This window comes from Megalobrama amblycephala, linkage group LG11, assembly GCF_018812025.1.
Source record: "Megalobrama amblycephala isolate DHTTF-2021 linkage group LG11, ASM1881202v1, whole genome shotgun sequence".
Classification (NCBI taxonomy): domain Eukaryota; kingdom Metazoa; phylum Chordata; class Actinopteri; order Cypriniformes; family Xenocyprididae; genus Megalobrama; species Megalobrama amblycephala.
This window is the reverse complement of record NC_063054.1, coordinates 30,220,209-30,238,305: the sequence shown is the minus strand read 5'-3', so window position 1 is coordinate 30,238,305 and position 18,097 is coordinate 30,220,209. Positions and strand designations below refer to the sequence as shown.

The 18,097-nt window shown below is 33.8% G+C and overlaps 1 protein-coding gene across 6 annotated transcripts in view; it reads right to left on the bottom strand.

Moving 5' to 3' along the window:
- mcph1 (microcephalin 1) overlaps positions 1-18,097 on the bottom strand; it is a 184,541-nt gene that overhangs the window by 141,837 nt on the left and 24,607 nt on the right. For 3 of the 6 annotated variants that reach the window (XR_007187085.1, XM_048207387.1, XM_048207386.1), the window contains exons 8-10: positions 9,912-10,004; positions 8,678-9,802; positions 8,202-8,302 (exon numbers count right to left, since the gene is read on the bottom strand). Coding sequence is in view for 3 of the 6 variants with exons in the window: in XM_048207387.1 (XP_048063344.1) it covers positions 8,202-8,302; positions 8,678-9,802; positions 9,912-10,004 (1,319 nt within the window). In the remaining 3 variants the exon portion in view is untranslated. Of the gene's footprint in view, positions 1-259; positions 612-634; positions 1,941-8,201; positions 8,303-8,677; positions 9,803-9,911; positions 10,005-18,097 lie in introns of those variants that run through there. The other 3 variants (XR_007187086.1, XR_007187087.1, XM_048207388.1) reach the window with 3 other exon arrangements.

The window sequence follows — 18,097 nt, the reverse complement described above, 5'->3', positions numbered from 1 at the left end:
CAGTACAAAGAACAGTACTGTATAACTACATAACAGTATTTTACTGTATTTTTACAGTATTTTGTAATTTGATCAATTTTTACTGTATTTTACTATATTGTATTATACTGATAAATATTACTTATAATCATTGCTAATAATGATAAAATATATAATTATATAATACATAGGTTAGAATAGTATATACATACTATAGTTAGTAATATTACAATAGTACTATACTACAGAATAACATTACAAATCAAAAGGCAAACCAGAGTAAATTTAAAAAATGTATTTTTATTCAATCAATATTTAAACATTTCAAAACATTTCAGAATTGTCACCATCTTTCGCCCCATCAGCAACAGTCTTGGTACAGTGCATCAGAAATTTGATTTATCTTAAAAAGTGAGCAAAAACAACAAGTGTCCCACAAGATTCACCCCTAACTGAAGGGCACGTGGATGGTTGCAAACAGGCCACAGTCCCTCAGTGTGAAGTCTTCCATTTAAACACAAAGGACTGAACGAAGCTGTTGACATGTGGGTTGATGGCCATCACTGCACCACCGTCCTGGTCTTCTGCTCACTCCCTGTCGGGCAGTACATTTCTTTCCTTCAATGCCAAAACTGTAACAAAGTCAAGGCACACACACAAATACACGTATTACAAAAACTGTTATCCACAGCACCAATAAAGATGAACAGACAGTGTAAGATAGAAATGTCAAATGAAAATTCTGTAGCAAAACAAAATGCAACTTATTTTTAAAGTGTAAAAGGTTGTATTATTATGGCTAATACTTACAAATACGCTTCCTTGTGACAGCAATGCACTTCCCAGGATGCAAAGACAAGTGGACCACACTGCTGGAAGAAATCAAAATAAATGTTTATTCATTGATGTTGCTTGTTGGGGATAGGCTAACACATACACTGTTGCCACATGCATTTCATATAGGCCTACTTCAATAATACATCTAGGTTAGTAAAATATTATCCTTGACCTTGCTGAATATATTGCCATGGCATGCATTATACTTGCTTTGTTGTCTAATAGATAATTATAAACGGTGATAAAGGTAATTTATACCCCAATTCATATTTTTTTATAATCATAATCGTTTATTGTCATAGTCACTATGCTACAGAACAACTGCCCAAACAGATGCAGTAATAATCTGGCCAAGTTAACATTAGCCAATCTCTCTGACCCCAAACCACCCATTTACAGTACGTTTCAAGTGAAACTTAAGTATTTTCGATCTGGGCCGTCTTTTTCCATGTTTTTAAGCACTAACGTTAACTGAAGACCGCGGCCGCTGCAGCCGTCAGTGGACGGCAAATATAATACGTTTGAGCTTGTGTGCACCGTCAGTGTACGACTATAAAAGTGCTTGTTTTTCTCACTGACAGGCTCGGATCGGACAACATTATGGAAAGGATCCCCACAGGAATAGACTTTTTTTTTAATCGCAAGATCCTTTTTGTTTAAACACAAACGGCCGTCTATCGATCTCCCAGCAGATTCCAACCTCGCGCGCATTAGTAAAACAAACTTCGTTCAAACTCGACAGAAACAAATTAAAACTCACCAAACCCGTTTCGGTTCGTCTTTCCACGGTTCCAACAATCATCGACATCGAGTTTGGTAGAAATAAACCCGAAGCTAATTCACTGAGTTAGATTTTAAAATGTCAGGAGAGCAGCGGGGCAAAACAGCGCGTACACATCTAATAACGGTGTTTTCGACTACAGCTAGCAACATTCGCTGGCTAAATGTGCAGTTTCATTCCAGAATAAAAACGATACACTTTGTAAAAACCTAATAGTAAAATTAACTTACCAAACTTCCAGAAATACACCGTTCTGCTTCTCCAGTCACCAGCGGCCGTGTTCTTCTGTCTGTGTGATGTGACGTCAGGTGGCGCGTTATTTACAGCAATCCTGTATTATTGCCTGGTATATTACAGCAGGGTTACAGCAACACTAAAATGTACTGTAAAAATATTCCCGCTCAATCAAAATTACCCAGAATGCAATATAAATTACAGTATTTTACTGTAATATAGAAATATGGTACTGTACTGTAGGTTTTTACAGTACTGTGCTGCAAAATCTACAGCGACATTTAACGTATAGGGTAGCTACAAGTGATTTTAAACTATTTCAGCCGGATGTAATTTGATTTTTGGATGCTGTTAATGTTTAGCTAAAAAGACTGCCACTCCAGTTTAGCGTTTATTGTCTCTGCAGTTAAAACGACAAGTTGACAATTCTAGCTATAATTTTGTTATTTTAATAAATTCTTTAATTTTTATTTATTTATTGATCAATCTGTGTTATTTAATTTAACTATTTCTGGCTTGTGTTTTAAATATTTGTCCCCCTGCACTTCAGGCATTTTTCATTTTTTTAATTAGGCTATTTTCATTTATTAGAACATTATATTCTGTTGTAATTCAATTCTGTAAATTAATGTTTGATAAAAAAAAAATATATTTGGTTATTATGGTTTTTGGTGCATCAATGTTGCGCTGTAGATTTGCTACAGCTTGCTCGCACAGACAATTTAGCCGATGTAATTTGATTTGCCGACATATGAAACGTAGGCTATATCTGTCTGCAGTGGCCTTTCTGCAGTCATTAATATATATATATATATATACAGGGGCGCTGCCAGGAATTTTGGGCCCCATGACAAAAACAAAATCTAATTGGGCCCCCTCTGCCCCTCTACATCTCTAGGACCTAACTGTCCCATCAAAAGCTTTACATAACTCTAATCAAAGGCTTGCAACTGTCTTGCTTCTTGTAGTTCAATACTAGTACCAGGGCTGGACTGAGGCTAAAATTCGGCCCTGGACAAACCCAGCCCATGCGGCCTACACTGTAAAAAATGACCGTGATTTTAACAGTAAAAGACTGTAAAAATGCTGCGGTGAAAAACTGTTGATTGGTTTACAGAAAGTTTCCGTACTATATACGGTGAATAACTGTAATAGATCTAATGGTACATTTAATGTAATTTTACGGTAAAATACCGTTAAATTCACAGTTTTTGGAAGTGAAAAATAACAATTCATTGTAAAATTTACAGTGAAAAACTGTATATTGACATTCCCACAATTCCTTGCGTGATACTTCACATTTGATATATTTTCGTTGAAATAACTCAGTTTCTTCTTAGTTTTTCTCATTTTTTTCTAATCAGTTATGTACATTAGGGTTTTATGTTACATCTAATGTTGTTAAATTAATGTTTATTGCATTTTTAACATTTCATGTATGTTACCATGATGGTGTTTAGTGTGTGTGTGAATGACACTGTGTGCACCTTCTATATATTAGTATTGTGCTTCTCAGCTTGTGGAAAAGCTGCTTGTGATGAACTTTGATTCATCATGTGACTCTCATCACCACTGTGTTTGGTGACTGTCAGTATATTATAAAGGTACAAAACAGATATTAGTACTTTATTAGGTTGGTAAATTAACATTATATCAGTTAATGAAATACGTTATTTTACCGTAAATTTAACAGATTTAAAATGTAAAATTCACATGTAACTCCGTAAGTATGTTTACGGTTTGATGTCATTTTTACAGTATTGTTCTGGTAACCACAGCTGCCGGTATTTTTCCGTAGAAACAACGGGATTTTTTTTACAGTGTACGAGTTCCCCTGTGAATGTTTTTGCTGGGGTTAGGGCCTTAAATTGGAGTAAATAAATGAATAAATAAAACAAGGACAGTGACAAATAATGATGGATATTATTGATTTTACTACAAATGCAGTTAACAAATTTAATATTGCACTTTTGTCACACAGAAATTCACTTTGGCAGTAAAGCACTGATTTTCATGCCGTTAAGTAAATTTAATGCTATTAAATCCTGTCATCATTTACTCACTCTCATGATGTTCCAAACCTGTATGACTTTCTCTCTTCTGTTAAACACAAAAGAAGATATTCTGAAGAATGTTGTCAACCAAACCATTTAGGTTAAGCTACCCTTGACTTCAATTATTTTATTTTTTATGTTATACAGAAAGAAAGTAATTCATGTTTATAATGACATTAGGGTGAGTAAATTAAGACATTTTGGGTTGAACTACTCCTTTAAAACAATAACATTTTTAAAGAGTTAACACCTAATTTATGTAAGACACTGATATCTATCTTTCATTATGCTCTCATTGAAATAACATTTTACTTCAATAAAAATTCATAAGAACTATTAAAAATGTCATAAAACATATTTAAAGAAATAAAAAATAAAACTTTGTCCTTATCCCATGGGATACAGGCTTTAGAGCTGTTTTGTTAAATTATCCTTTAATTGCCCTTTACTATGGTTTAACTGTAAGATCATGGTAGACCGAGCACAGGTAAAACCATGCTTCTTATTACCTTGGGTATATGGTTTCTAAAATAAATAATAAACTATAGATTGTGTAATAAAATATTGTAAGCATAGAAAATACGAAAACAGTGAAAGAAAGTGATTTATATTCCGCAATATTAAACATAAGCAGCATTTTTAATAATACATTTCTGCCAAAACACCATATTTCTTCACTGTTAGTAGCTGCAAGGTAAATTACTATAAAGGTGGTGGTGTTGGATTGACAAGCTTGTAGTTCTGTGTATTAGCGTTTTCCAGTTTACCTCGTCATGTCTTTACATGGTCGCGGCTGTTTTCAGCTAACTTAGATTCACCACCGAACCTGTAATGTTCCTATGATATCACACGACTGTTTTAAACAAAATTCTGAGACAAATCTGAAAGGATCAAGGCATCAAGCGACTTGCGCTGTTTGTTACTTCATAGGGCGGCAGTGGTGAGCGGGTATATTTGCCTTTTGCAGTTTCTCATGCGCTCCAATTAAAAACAAAAAACAGCACGGGAGGGGGAGGTCTCTCTCACTTTGGCCTGTCAGTTCAGAAGACAAACCAATGGGCCAGTCCTTGGCAAAAAAATTTAAATAAAATAAAAAAAATAAATTTTATCGGCCCCAAAGTGCGTCGGCCTACCGGGAAAATGCCCGGTATGCCAGATTACCAGTCCACTAAACACCGTCACTGATGAGTGCGCTAAGGCAGGACCAAACCATTTCATGCAGATACAGGGGGGTGGTCGGTCAATATGGATGTTTTATTTTTTGGTCAATGGTGATATTTAACTTTTATTGCCAAAATAAGTAAAATCAAAGACATCATTCATTTTATTATTATTTGGAATATACTCAATGATGATGGTTTATATAGTGTATAATATAATACAAATTTTAAATTAGTTTTTACCTATTTGTTGGGGCCCTTGTCAGTCAGACTTTCCCCCCCTATACAGCGCCCATGTGTATATACATGTATGTATGTATGTATGTATATATATATATATATATATATATATATATATATATATATATATATATATATATATATATATATATATATATATATATATATATATAAAATAAAGTTTATTGATCCAAAATGTTTTTATTCATTTTCTTCTATATCTTTGAGAGTGTTCTGTACATCGTGGCTGTGAATGTTTATCCACATTGCCTTTCATTTGTTTAAAAAATATAAAATCATTGTCAGTTTCGTCTATCACTTGACAGGCAGTTTGGTTGGTTTATAGAAAGATGTTTCTCTGTGCTGTGTGTGAAAGAAAATAAAAATTGTCTTAAGCCACGGGTAGACTATAGCCAGGCCTTACTTCATTTTCCTTGTCCCGCTCCATCTCGTGCACAGTTCAGCGCGCGAACCTATCAAAGTCCGTGTGCACTCTCTAGTGCTCTAGTATATATATATATATATATATATATATATATATATATATATATATATATATATATATATATATATATATATATACACACACACATATATATACATATATATACATACATGCATACATACATACATACATAGGTAGATAAAAGACCTTTGCTTCTCTCTGTGCCAGGAATGAGTTTTGTTCAGGCTGAGAAAAAACAAAGCGACCTCTGCCAGGTGCATGTCACAGTAGCAAAGAAAATACACAGGAAGCAAAGGTGGCAACAAGGAGACTAGCATATAACAACTGCAGGTGGCAACAAGGAGACTAGCATATAACAAGAAGCAGCAGAAGCAGCAGCTTGGTTGTTTGTAGCTATACAATTATCAGTGGACTAGGGCAAGTGGGTCTGTTCAGATTGCAGGGTAAAAAAAGCAATGACAAATGCAAATAAAAAAAAAAAAAAAAAAAAAACAGCAACTAACCATATAATCATGCAGTTAGGATAGCAAAACAAACAGTCATACCAAATTTTTAAAGTGAGGACAAATGTATATTTCTTGGCTAATCAAAGTAGATAGATGCCAACAAGGGCAGGCTGCACGACATATGCCCTTTAAAAACAATGAACAGTATACAAGGTAAAAGAAAACTGACTGCATTATATACGAGTTTGCTTGCATGTTAATACGTATTAACAGATTGTTCCAATCACAGTGTGTTTAATGCTGTGAATTACTTGCTTAAAAAATTAACTAAAAAAATAAAAAATAAAAAATCATCTCAATGTTTGATTTAGGGGCATTACTTTTGTACACTAAGAGGCAGATTTACTACATGGGTAAATTAGCTTAAGACTGCAATCACATAAAACCACAGATGGGAGTGGAAAGTTGCACACATTAAAGAACAGACACAGCCAGATCATTTCCATAATGACCAATGCAGTCTATCAAGATCAGCGCAAATTTGCACAAACAAACAGCTGATAATCATATGTGTGATCTACTAACAATACAGGTGCAAAGTGGCTTAAGACATACCAAATACCAGTAAATTGATTAGCGCAAAGATTAGTAAATCACATTTCATGATTCATTAAACTCTCCTCCCATAAATATTGTGTCTGAAAGGGAAAATCCTACAAATACTGCATACACTCAAAAAAATAACTCTTTGAACGAACATAAAAAAAAAATCATGGAAAGGATTTCCACATGATTAAGTTGCTTTGTTTCAGCATTATGCAATTCTGTTATTCCAATTTAAGGTACTTACGTTGGGTCAACTTAATTTATTAAGGTTGATTCAACTTATTTACTATGGTTGGGCACAGCTTAATTTAATTTAATGTGTCAGCCCAACTAATTTGCAATGTTTTGGAAAATAAATAAAAAGCAATAAATAAATAAATAAAAAATAAATTGTTTTCATATACATTGATTTTTACAATTAATTCTTCTTGTTTAGTTTTGTGATTTATATAACTTTTGTGATGTTCTGTGTTAGAAATCTAGATATGACACTGGATTCATCCTAAATTGCCTTAACCAATAACATTGTAAAGCCTAAATTGATCATAAGTCCATTGGTGGCAATGGTTTTACAATCAACATAGGCTTACAATGCTTTTGGGAAATGCAACCCAGAGCACTACCACAGTGATTACGTTCTTATTAAAGTAATTTGAAACTTTGTTAGCAGGTCCTCAACCCAAGCAACAACAATTCCTCAACAATTCACCACAATGATAACCCTAAAACTATTAATTAACAGAAACTTTTAAATACCAACATAATAGAACAGTAAACATTAAAAAGTCTTTCCATTTTCTCATCTTCCTAAAAACTGCTTAAAATAACACTTTATTTCAACATTTACACTCCTAGTTCAGCCCCTTTGCAAAGCATGATGGGAAGTGAAAATCCTGTTTGATTGAGTCCTGGTTGGGTTTACTTGATTGAAACATGTTATTTCAATATGAAAACATCAAGTTAAGTCAAAGAGTAATCGTTTCAAGTCAATTTAACATGAATCAATCACATTTAAACCAGAAACCTGATACAATGGTGTTGAATCAAAATAAATTGTTTAAATAAACTGAACAGCATCAAAAAAATCTTTTTTTTGAGTGTATGCAATAAAAATAAATAAATAAATAAATAATAATAATAATAATAATAATAATAATAATAATAAACACATTTTCCATGCCTTTTCATAGCTAATTTTTTCCACTGCATCTTTAGTAAATCCTGACAGTTTTTTTATGCCAAAAGAGGGTTTGCAATTGTTTGCAATTTCTCAAAAATATCATTTAATAAATTAGCTCACATAAATGTCTCATTTACATGAATTTTCTGCCTAACTGAAACCTTTAGTATTATCTACAATACATGGAGAGAAGAAAAAAAAAAAAGTTGCTACTTTACCTTCATGTACTTGTCCTTTTTCATAGTTTCTGGTTTGCTACACATTTCATAACTTCTCTCAATGATCCCATAAGCTTTGCTTTTATTCTCTTTCCCTGCAACTGAAATAATGCAAACAAAGAAAGTTGAGTTCAGAGAAGAGCAGCACACAGCAGGTGCGCTGCAACACAGCTGAGCAGCAGATAAGAGCATGTCTTAAATGTTTGGTCAACCGTGCAACATTTTAAAAGCATGCTTTATTGTGGAGTGTTTCTCAACTAATACAAAGGAATGTATAGAGTAGATAAAAGTAATCAATTTAATTTTATTACAGTTTAGCAGGGACCTAGATTTGTATTGCTAAGCCACTGAGTACAATTAAATACAGCTTCAGGGATGCATATTTTCACCTGATATACAGCTTTTACATTTCAATACTACAAGCCCTGCCATTTATAAATCCAGCTCTGCTTAGAGATAAAATCAAATTCACATACTTTTTAAACCCATCTGTCTGTTTTCAATACCATATTTGGTATCAGGGTCGGGTTTGAGAAACTTCTGTATTTGCAGCTCTGTGTTAACCGCAGAGGATGACATTGGAGAGGCAGCCGTTGATACCTTCTTTTTGTCAGCAGGACTGAGTTTAACAGCAGAGTTTAGCCTTGTTTGCATCCTCCGTTTCTTTGCCAACGGCTTGAGTTTTATTTCTACAAACCTGGGTGACTGAGGCAGACACTCAGACAAACATTCAGGCTTTGAGCCATGTATCTCAGGAACAATTTCCTCCATCATATCCACAGGGCCTGATGAGTCAACAAAGTCTTTAATATCAATATTTTCATGTTTTCGCTTTTTACTACACAATCTCTTGCTCTTCTTGTTTGAGTCCTCTAGGTGAAAAGTGGATATGTGCACTGCTTCTGAAGTCGAACCAAACAACATGACCCTCCGCTTAAGGGCATTGTTGGCTGGTGAGAAGATGTCTTCAAATACCTCACCATCATCATCTTGACTAGGAAGACCACCAACTGAGTCAGCTGAACACAGTGGAACAGAAGTTTTACGTTGACATTTATGAACAGGCTTGAAAGTAATAGATTCATCATTTTTATTTGCTGTGAAACAACTGCGTGCTGAAGATGAATTCCTGGAATAGGAACGTTTAGAGTTGGTCTGCAGTTCTTTTGAGTGCTGTATACTTTTGCTGTGTTGGTGATTTGTTTTTGTGAGGCTTTCAGGCAGGGAACTTTTAGGTCTTTCAGGGCTGCCAGATAACTCTGTGGATATTTCAATGTTTTCAGTTTCTGGTTTGAGGAGTGAGCTTTGTTTTCTTTCAGAAATGGTTTTATGAAAGAAATTCTCTAAAGTGGACTGCTTCTTTTCTCCAGTGTTGTTCACTAAAGACCGTCTTGATCTTAAATATAATGGTGGGATTTCAATATTACTTTCACCATTAGCCAGATTACACATGGCCATGGCTGTGTCTGATTCAGAAGGTGTGTGGTTTATTTTACTTGTTATTTTCGCTATTGACTTATTGCAGTTCTGCTTCTCTTGTTCATCTCTTTTCTTGAAGGAGTGACAATGAGATTTTGATAAACAATCCAAAGGCTCTTCCTCTGTAAAAATAAGTAAATTGGTGGTTTAACAATTTTTAGATTTACGTAATGTAAAAATGAATAATATGGTAATTCTTCCACTATCAAAAGAGAATTATGTTTCCCTAACCTAGCTGTTGCAAGAAAGACAAAGTTGGAGATGCCCCAAGGGAAGCTCTCAAGGATGAATCACATCCTGGGCCACTGTCGTGCATCTGTGAGGCTGTGGGACAAAAATTTATACAAAATGAAATAAAAGCCTGAAAGAAAGGTTTATTTGTACAGTATGTACTGATTATGTAGGGTGTAACAATTCAGTTATTATTCTTAATGCATATATTAAAAATAAAAATATAAATTGGGTTACATATGCAAACTATTCACACCAAGGGGTGACAATATTCTCACAGCATGGGGTACATTCCTGCACCCAAGAAAGAAAAGGGGAGATTTAAGAATCCTATCCACCTTATTGCAATGTGGAAGAAAATTCTTTGAATGTTTGAGACATCTGATTCATTGGCCATTAATAACTACAAGAATGACAATATGCAGTAAATGGTAAAACTGTTTGCCCTAGGGCTGGACGATATGACCTAAAATCAAAACCTCGATTAATTGAACATTTTGCCTCAATTATGATTAATGAACGATTATTTTGTTTTTTGCTTTGTTTCGGTTTTTTTTTTTTTTTGCACTCACAGTTCTCTGACCTGGTCTGTACTGTAAATATGGTTGACTAGTAAAGGTGGGGTATTTTTTCCTAATGAAAGAGTGCTCTGACATAAACAATTATTTCAACAGTTATTATATCTATGGTTCCTAACATTTCATACAGATTTCTGCTCGTTAATCAGATACAGATTAATTAGCACTGTATCAGTACATTTATTTGAATGCGTTAATGATAGCAAATGCCTGTGTGAATTAGTCATATCATTTCTCTATTAATTGTGAAAATGTGGGTTGTAAGTAGTTGCTTAAGAAGTAGAAAAATATCTAACTTTTGAGTTTCTAAGCTGATAAATCACAGGACAGCTTTGACAACGAGTTTCTGCGCTGCTTATGTTTTTTCGGATATTGCTAATTTTGTCTTTTTCCAGATAATATATATTATAGACTTTCTATTAAGACACTCATTTACTGATGTGGTATGAATAATAAAACAAACAAATAAAATAAAAACAAATAATAAAAAATAATATGTAATCATACCGACAACACAATCTCTTATAACCTGACACCAGAAGCCCAAGAATTATTTGATTCAGTTTTTTTAATATTAAATATGACAGTTTGTTTTATGTAGTATTTCTGCATTCCAGTATTATACTATATTATAATGTCTACCAAAACATTAAATGATTTATTTATTAAAGTGTTTACATGGTTTTAGTTTTAGATCTGTCACTTGCTCTCTCATATGAAATTTTGTCGTTAAAATAGATAGTATTTTTGATCATGTTTTAAATCAACAAAGTTCACAAACATATGCATTAAGTTATACTAGCTCAGGGCTTCAAAAAGTTGAGCACCACAACTTCAAAAAAAAAATCACAGCAAAAAACGTTTCAGAATTCACAGTGTATAGTATGTGCAGCAGCAAAGAGCTTGTTTACATTTTAGACAAGTCAAGTCAAATATAATATAATATAATATAGAATAAGACAACACTATAGGGCTATGATGATCAAATAAAATCATTTACACTGAATAATTACAACTGCATTAAATGTTATAAAATTGCTTTAAATATTTTTTTGAAAAGACATTAGAAATGCTCTGGGAAAGAAATTATACTTTTACACTGTGTTCCAAATTATTATGCAAGTGACGTATCAGTGGGATTTCAGTACAATAACCATTCAGATTTTAGTTTTTCAAACAAAGTGTTTGTTTTATTTCTCCGTATCTTTTTAGATAACTGGTATCAATCTCAGACAGGTTTGTTAAATAGTTTGCCAGGCCCACTTAATTGTAAACGGAATTCCTACTTAAAGATGTTGTTCCACATTATTAAGCAAGTCACAGTTCTCATGTAATATGGGGAGGAAGAAAGATCTTTCTGAATATGAAAAGCATGAAATGGTGCAATGTTATGCAAAAGGCATGAAAACAACTAATATTGTGTGAAAAGTAAATGGAGATTATGGAACTATCATAAGATTTGTGAGTGATTTAGAGCACAGCAGAACTCGGTCAGATAAAGGCTTAAAGTTCCTGTCAAACAAGTTAATTGTATTAAAATGACAGCTGTTTAAAAAAAAAAAAAAAAAAAAAAAAAAAAAAAGCCACTGTTGAGCACCAGGTATTTGAAGCTCCTGGTGTCTTTGGAGTCTCAAGAACCTCTCCATGCAGGCTGGCAGTTGTGTGTAAAATTGCATTTCAGCCACCCCTAACCAAACCTCACAAAGACAAACATTTACAGTATGATGGGTGTAGAAATACATTTTCAAACAGTTTTATTGCTGTGGTGTTTTTTACAGCATGGGATAGTGCATAGTATGTCAGAAGGCATTATCCTTTTTATATCAAAGCTGAAAATGGCCACATATCTTGCAGAAGTCATTCTGACACCCTCAGAGACCTTAAAGGGACCTTCTATCTCACTTCCCAATATTCCAGCCCAAATAATCACCCGCCAGCTCCCTGCTGACGTCACAGTCTTGTTGGAACGTGGTGGCCATCCAGAAGTCCATCCCATTCACTGGCATTCATCAGTGAATAAAACTATTTAAAAATGAGTCTTCATTTATTTCTACACCCACTGTAAATGTTTCTCTTTGTGAGGTTTGGTTAGAGGTGGCTGAAATACAACTTTACACAACACTGCAAGCCAGCATGGAGAGGTTCTTGAAATTCTAGAGACACCAGGAGCTTCAAATACCTGTTTGCTGCTCAACACTGGCTCTTTTTTTTTATAGTTGTCCTTTTAATACAACTATTTTTTTTTTTTTTTGATAGAAACTTTCCTTAAAGTTTTGCTGTGCTCCAAGTCACTCAAAAATCTTATTTGATAATTTACATTCACTTTTCATACATTAGTTGTTTTCATGCCTTTTACGTAACATTGCACTATTTCATTTTTTATCTTCAGAAAGATCTTCCTCTCCATATTGCATGAGAACTGTGACTTGCTTAATAACGTGGAACAACTTCTTTAAGTAGGGTTTCCATTTACCTAAGTAGACCTGGCAAACTGTTTTGTCTGAGATTGATAACAGTTATCAAGGTCAAGGTATCTTTATTATTACCCGAAGGTAAATTTTTTGCGCAGACAGAAGATTCAGCAATCATAATCTTAAACGATCTTAAGACAATTCATAAGACATAACAACATACAATCAAAAACAGAAACAAACGCACTCTGTCCGAGGTGCAAGTCAAGAGCAATAAATCTAAATATATAAGAGAGATTTAACTGCACACTCACATGGATAAAGTTTTTATTGACCAACGTTTCGGCACAAAGCCTTGAGAAAGGCTTTGTGCTGAAACGTTGGTCAATAAAAACTTTCTGCAAGTGAGTGAGCAGTCAAATCTCTCATGTATATTTTAAATTACAATAACAATAAAATATAAAAAAAAAAAATTCATGACAATGTGCTTCTACACACCCCCCCGAAGCCCACCTAAAATACTAAAGTAACCATGTATATCATCTCCTGCTTTTTTCATTTAATAATTCTATAGCTGCCTGGTACAAAAGTATTCCTATATCGTCTAGTTCTCCACCTAGGGGCCACGAACCGACATCTAGAGGTGAAGAGCTGGAACTCAGCGTGTAAAAGGTGGGAACAATCTCTAATTATAAAAGTCGCCTTACGCTGTAAATAGCTGGAGTAAAGACCTGCTAAGTTGAGTTGTGGTTCACCTATAATTTTACTTGCCCACCTAACAATTCGATTCAAAGAATTTTTGTTCTTCAAAGACAAATTACCAAACCACGCCACAAGGGAGAACGACAAGACTGATTCAATAAAAGCCCGATAGAAAAGGGTCATCATAGATTTGTCAATGTGAAATCTAAACAGCTTTCTGAGGCAAAACAGAAGCTGATGTCCTTTTTTACATACCATCTCACAGTTCTTTTCAAAAGTCAATTTAGAATCTATGACTGTCCCAAGACATTTGTAGCTTTCTACAACATCCACCGCCTAATCTTTAATAATCCTAGTGTCATAACGTAAAGCACAAGTTCTAAAATCTATAATCATGTCCTTTTGTTTTAGTTCTATTTATCTCCAAATAAGATTTATCACATCAGGTGACAATCTCCTCAATAATAGGACCATGGCCAGACTCATTGTGTAACAGACCCACGATAATGGTGTCATCAGCAAATTTCAATATAGTCCTATTTACATGGTTACTTTGGCACATATTAGTATACAAAATATAAAATAAAGGTGAAAGAACACAGCCCTGGGGTGAACCAGTGGACAAACATAAATCTGATAAAATGCCATTTACTTTCACCCTCTGTGTTCTGTTTGTCAAGAAATCCAGTATCCAACCCACTAAATTGTTGCTCAGCTTAAAATGCTCTATAAGTCTCATAACTAAAATGTGAGGTTGGATAGTATTAAAAGCTGAGGAAGTGTCAATAAACAACAGTCTAGCATGAGTATTTCTCCCTTCTAAATGCTTAGACAAAAGATTAAGTAGAGTAACTGTAGTGTCCTCAACTCTTCTATGTGCCCTATAGGCAAACTGCATAGGGTCGAGAGCTTTCTCAGTTTGCCTTACAATCTCTGTCTTTACAAGCTTTTCAAATGATCATTATAAGAGAAGTAAGGGTAATTGGCCTGAGGTCATTTAAAGCCTTGGGACAATTATTTTTAGGAGCCGGGATAATAACAGCCTGCTTCCACAAGTTAGGTACATGTTGTAGGTATAAAGACATTAAAAATATCATAAAAGATGTAACTTAATTGCCCTGCACAATATTTCAATAGTTTGCCACAGATATTGTCTGGACTAAGACTCTTATTTACCTTTAAAGAAAGAAAAGATTTTTCAACTGCTCTCTGGTCTAGGACGAGATGATGATTATCTTTAAATTTACATCTCAATTCCTCAATTTCATTCTTAAAATCAAACTGATCAAATCTCAAATAAAAATTTAGTGCATTGGCAAGTTCACTATTTGACCTGAAACTATCCATGGCAATATCAGTTCTATTCACACTTTGCTGTATACCTATAGTTTTCATACCAGACCATGCTGAAGCAATATTCTTCTTAGCCAGTTTACTCTCTACTTTAGTTTTATACCCATGTTTAGATTTCCACTTTAACCTCCTTTTTTGCTGCTTCTCTTTCTAAGATTCCTCCTTGACTCTAGGACAGCTTCTTCTTCTGTAAACTACCTTTAACTGCTTTTGACATCCAAGGTTTATTATTAGGGTAAATTATCTAAAAAGATATGGAGAAATAAAACAAACACTTTCTCTGAAAAACTAAAATCTGAATGTTTATTGTAGTGAAATTCTACTGATGTGTCACTTGGATAATAATTTGGAACACAGTGTAAACATGAAACTAATCCACCAGTAGGTGGCAGCAAGTGACTGTCTTAATGAGTGCATTATTGTTGAGTCATTCATTCAAACAACTCTTTCAAACAGCTGATTCATTCAAGAATAAGGCAGTTATTTATGAATGGGTCTTTGAATCTTTGACAACTGATTCGTTCAAAACCCTGAATCATTCAGTAATGAAAACACTGGTGTTTCTGTGAGATGCGCTATGGTTTTGCTGTGATCAAGTTTGGAGCAATTTTCACTGCTGAAACAGAACATAAACAGTCAATATTTTTTCTAAAATGTAAGTGATTTAATTTTAACTTCTTGTTTACTGTACTGTTGTTTGAAATCAGTATCACATTTTCTATCGTATATTCAGGAAACCACTCTGGTTGTGTGATGTTGCTTATTTGTATCATATGTTCTAAACATAACTCCACATTTTGAATTTTTACCACAGTATGTGAGATTCTTTGCTTGTGCTGCGCTCATTTTTTTCCGATTTCTCCTCAAGAGGATGCGCAAGCTGTATAACTGCTCTTTTCATCTTCTCTCTTCATCTCTTTACAGTTTGCGTGCTAGTCAGCTCCCTGTCATGTGACAACGGAGCGCAGTAAAAGGGAGTGATATACCGCTAATATTAACCAACCTAAAATCTGCTTTAAACTTAAGAACGTAAAGATGAAGTTTAATTGGTAGGGCTGTTCGATTCCTAAATTTTTGGAATCGAGTCCGATTCCTGGTTCTGGAATCGATTGGAGTCGATTCCAAGAATCGATTTCTCCTGTTTTCGATTCTTGTTTTTTAGATTGAAGGAACTCATCTCACCATGACTACAGGGTATTAAGGTCATAGAAAGTAGCCTTCTCATAATATGAATCTGTATTAATAATATAAAAAGGTACATTTCTATAGCTCTAATTGATTTTAAATTGTAATTTTGGCTGCATTGCACCTGAAATGGGTCATAGTCCAAAATCCATAGCCCAGCAGTATTGCTTTTTTTTTTTTTAAAGAAGAAAAAAAAATTATCCTTATTCAAGGATGCATGGATGGAACAAGACACACAGTGTCTAAATGTGCACAATTCAGCTGAATTATGAAGTTTACTTTAACTATGCTTTGCACAGAATTAATTTATAAAGCAAACTGTACAATAACCAGAACATTAACAACAACACTGGTATCAGAGCGCGTGATTTATCTGCCAATCAAAGTTTTAAGTTGTTTTTTACTAGGCTATATAGCAATTAAGGCTCTCATCCACCACTGATCTGTGCTCACATTGGCTGATAGAAAGAAAAGGATTTTAAAAAAACTAGCATTTTATTTAAAATGAAAATAATTAAGACCCTCAATCCCATCATGATTCTATTCTCTAATAAGTCTGTGCAGCGCTCAAAATTGTAGAGAGCATAAGCCACATTCACCGTTATATAACGTCTGAATTTTTGAACTGGTTCATTGACATGAACTACCCAAAATAACCCTTTTAAGGAAATTAATCAGACTTCCAAATAGGCAGTATCAAATTTTCATGTTGCGATTAATTGCTGAAGCTTTTATCACGGTATACTGTATTATCACGATATCGAAATAAGTTGCAAAAAAAAAGAAAAAAAAGTGTTATAGTATAACAGATTTAAGAACTCTTTTAGTATTAACAAAAAGAACTCTGAATGCTTAAATACAATAATTCAATACACAAAAATATATAAAGTAAAATTTTCAAACAGATTTAAGTGCAAAAGAATTAGGCTATAAAGAACAACAGGTAACACTTTACAATAAGGTCTCATTATTTAACGCATTAACTAAGATTGAGCATGCTACGTTTGTTACAGAAAGTATTTTTTGTTAATGTTAGTTAAGAAATACAACTGATCATTGTTAGTTTTATCTCAGGTCCATTAATTAAGTTCTTCTGATTTTAGTAATGTTATTAAACAGTAAGAAATTAACATTAACTAAGAATAATTAATGCTTAAGTATTTTTCATTGTCAGTTTGGTAATAATGAATTAACATGTTAAATAATGAAGCCATATGTTTCATAGTTTTACTGAACAATAACAAATAATCAGAACATTTCTAATCATTAGGGCATGTTGTAGTCCAGATTGAAATATAAAAATGTCTACGTTTGAAAATAAATAGCCTATTAAGTCTTTAAGTATTAAGTATTTGGTGCTGTGATGAACAATGAGATTACAAAAAAAAATGAATGGCTGTTTGAAGCATTTAAAAAAACTTCACTAGCGCAGTTGCTTTGTTTGCGGGGTTTCCGGGGTAACCGCTGCATTCTGCTGTCAGAGAGTGAACGTGCACTTTCATTCAGTACGTCTCCTTCACTCGTTGCGCCATGTGCTTCTCATGCACGTTGGTCTTGTTTACATCTGAGTGCGTGTCCAGAATACAGCGGTGTTGTGCATTTTATACAGCTGATGGGGAAAGAATTCTTAAATGCATTATAAAATTTAATAATTGGTAATAAATTATTATTTATGGTACTTTGAAGTGCCCTCAATAACAATATTGTGCATATTCATTATCGTGATATATGCATTACCGAATGTCTACTTCCAAACACTATAGCAAGCAAGAGGCAAATTAACGATAGCTTTGTTGAACTAATAAAGGCCCTAAATGAGAAGTCGATTCCCCTTAATGGAATCGATTCCAACCTTTGGAAGTTATATTAAAGCTGCTGTAGGTAACTTTTGTAAAAAAATTTTTTTTACATATTTGTTAAACCTGACATTATGTCCTGACAGTAGAATATGAGACAG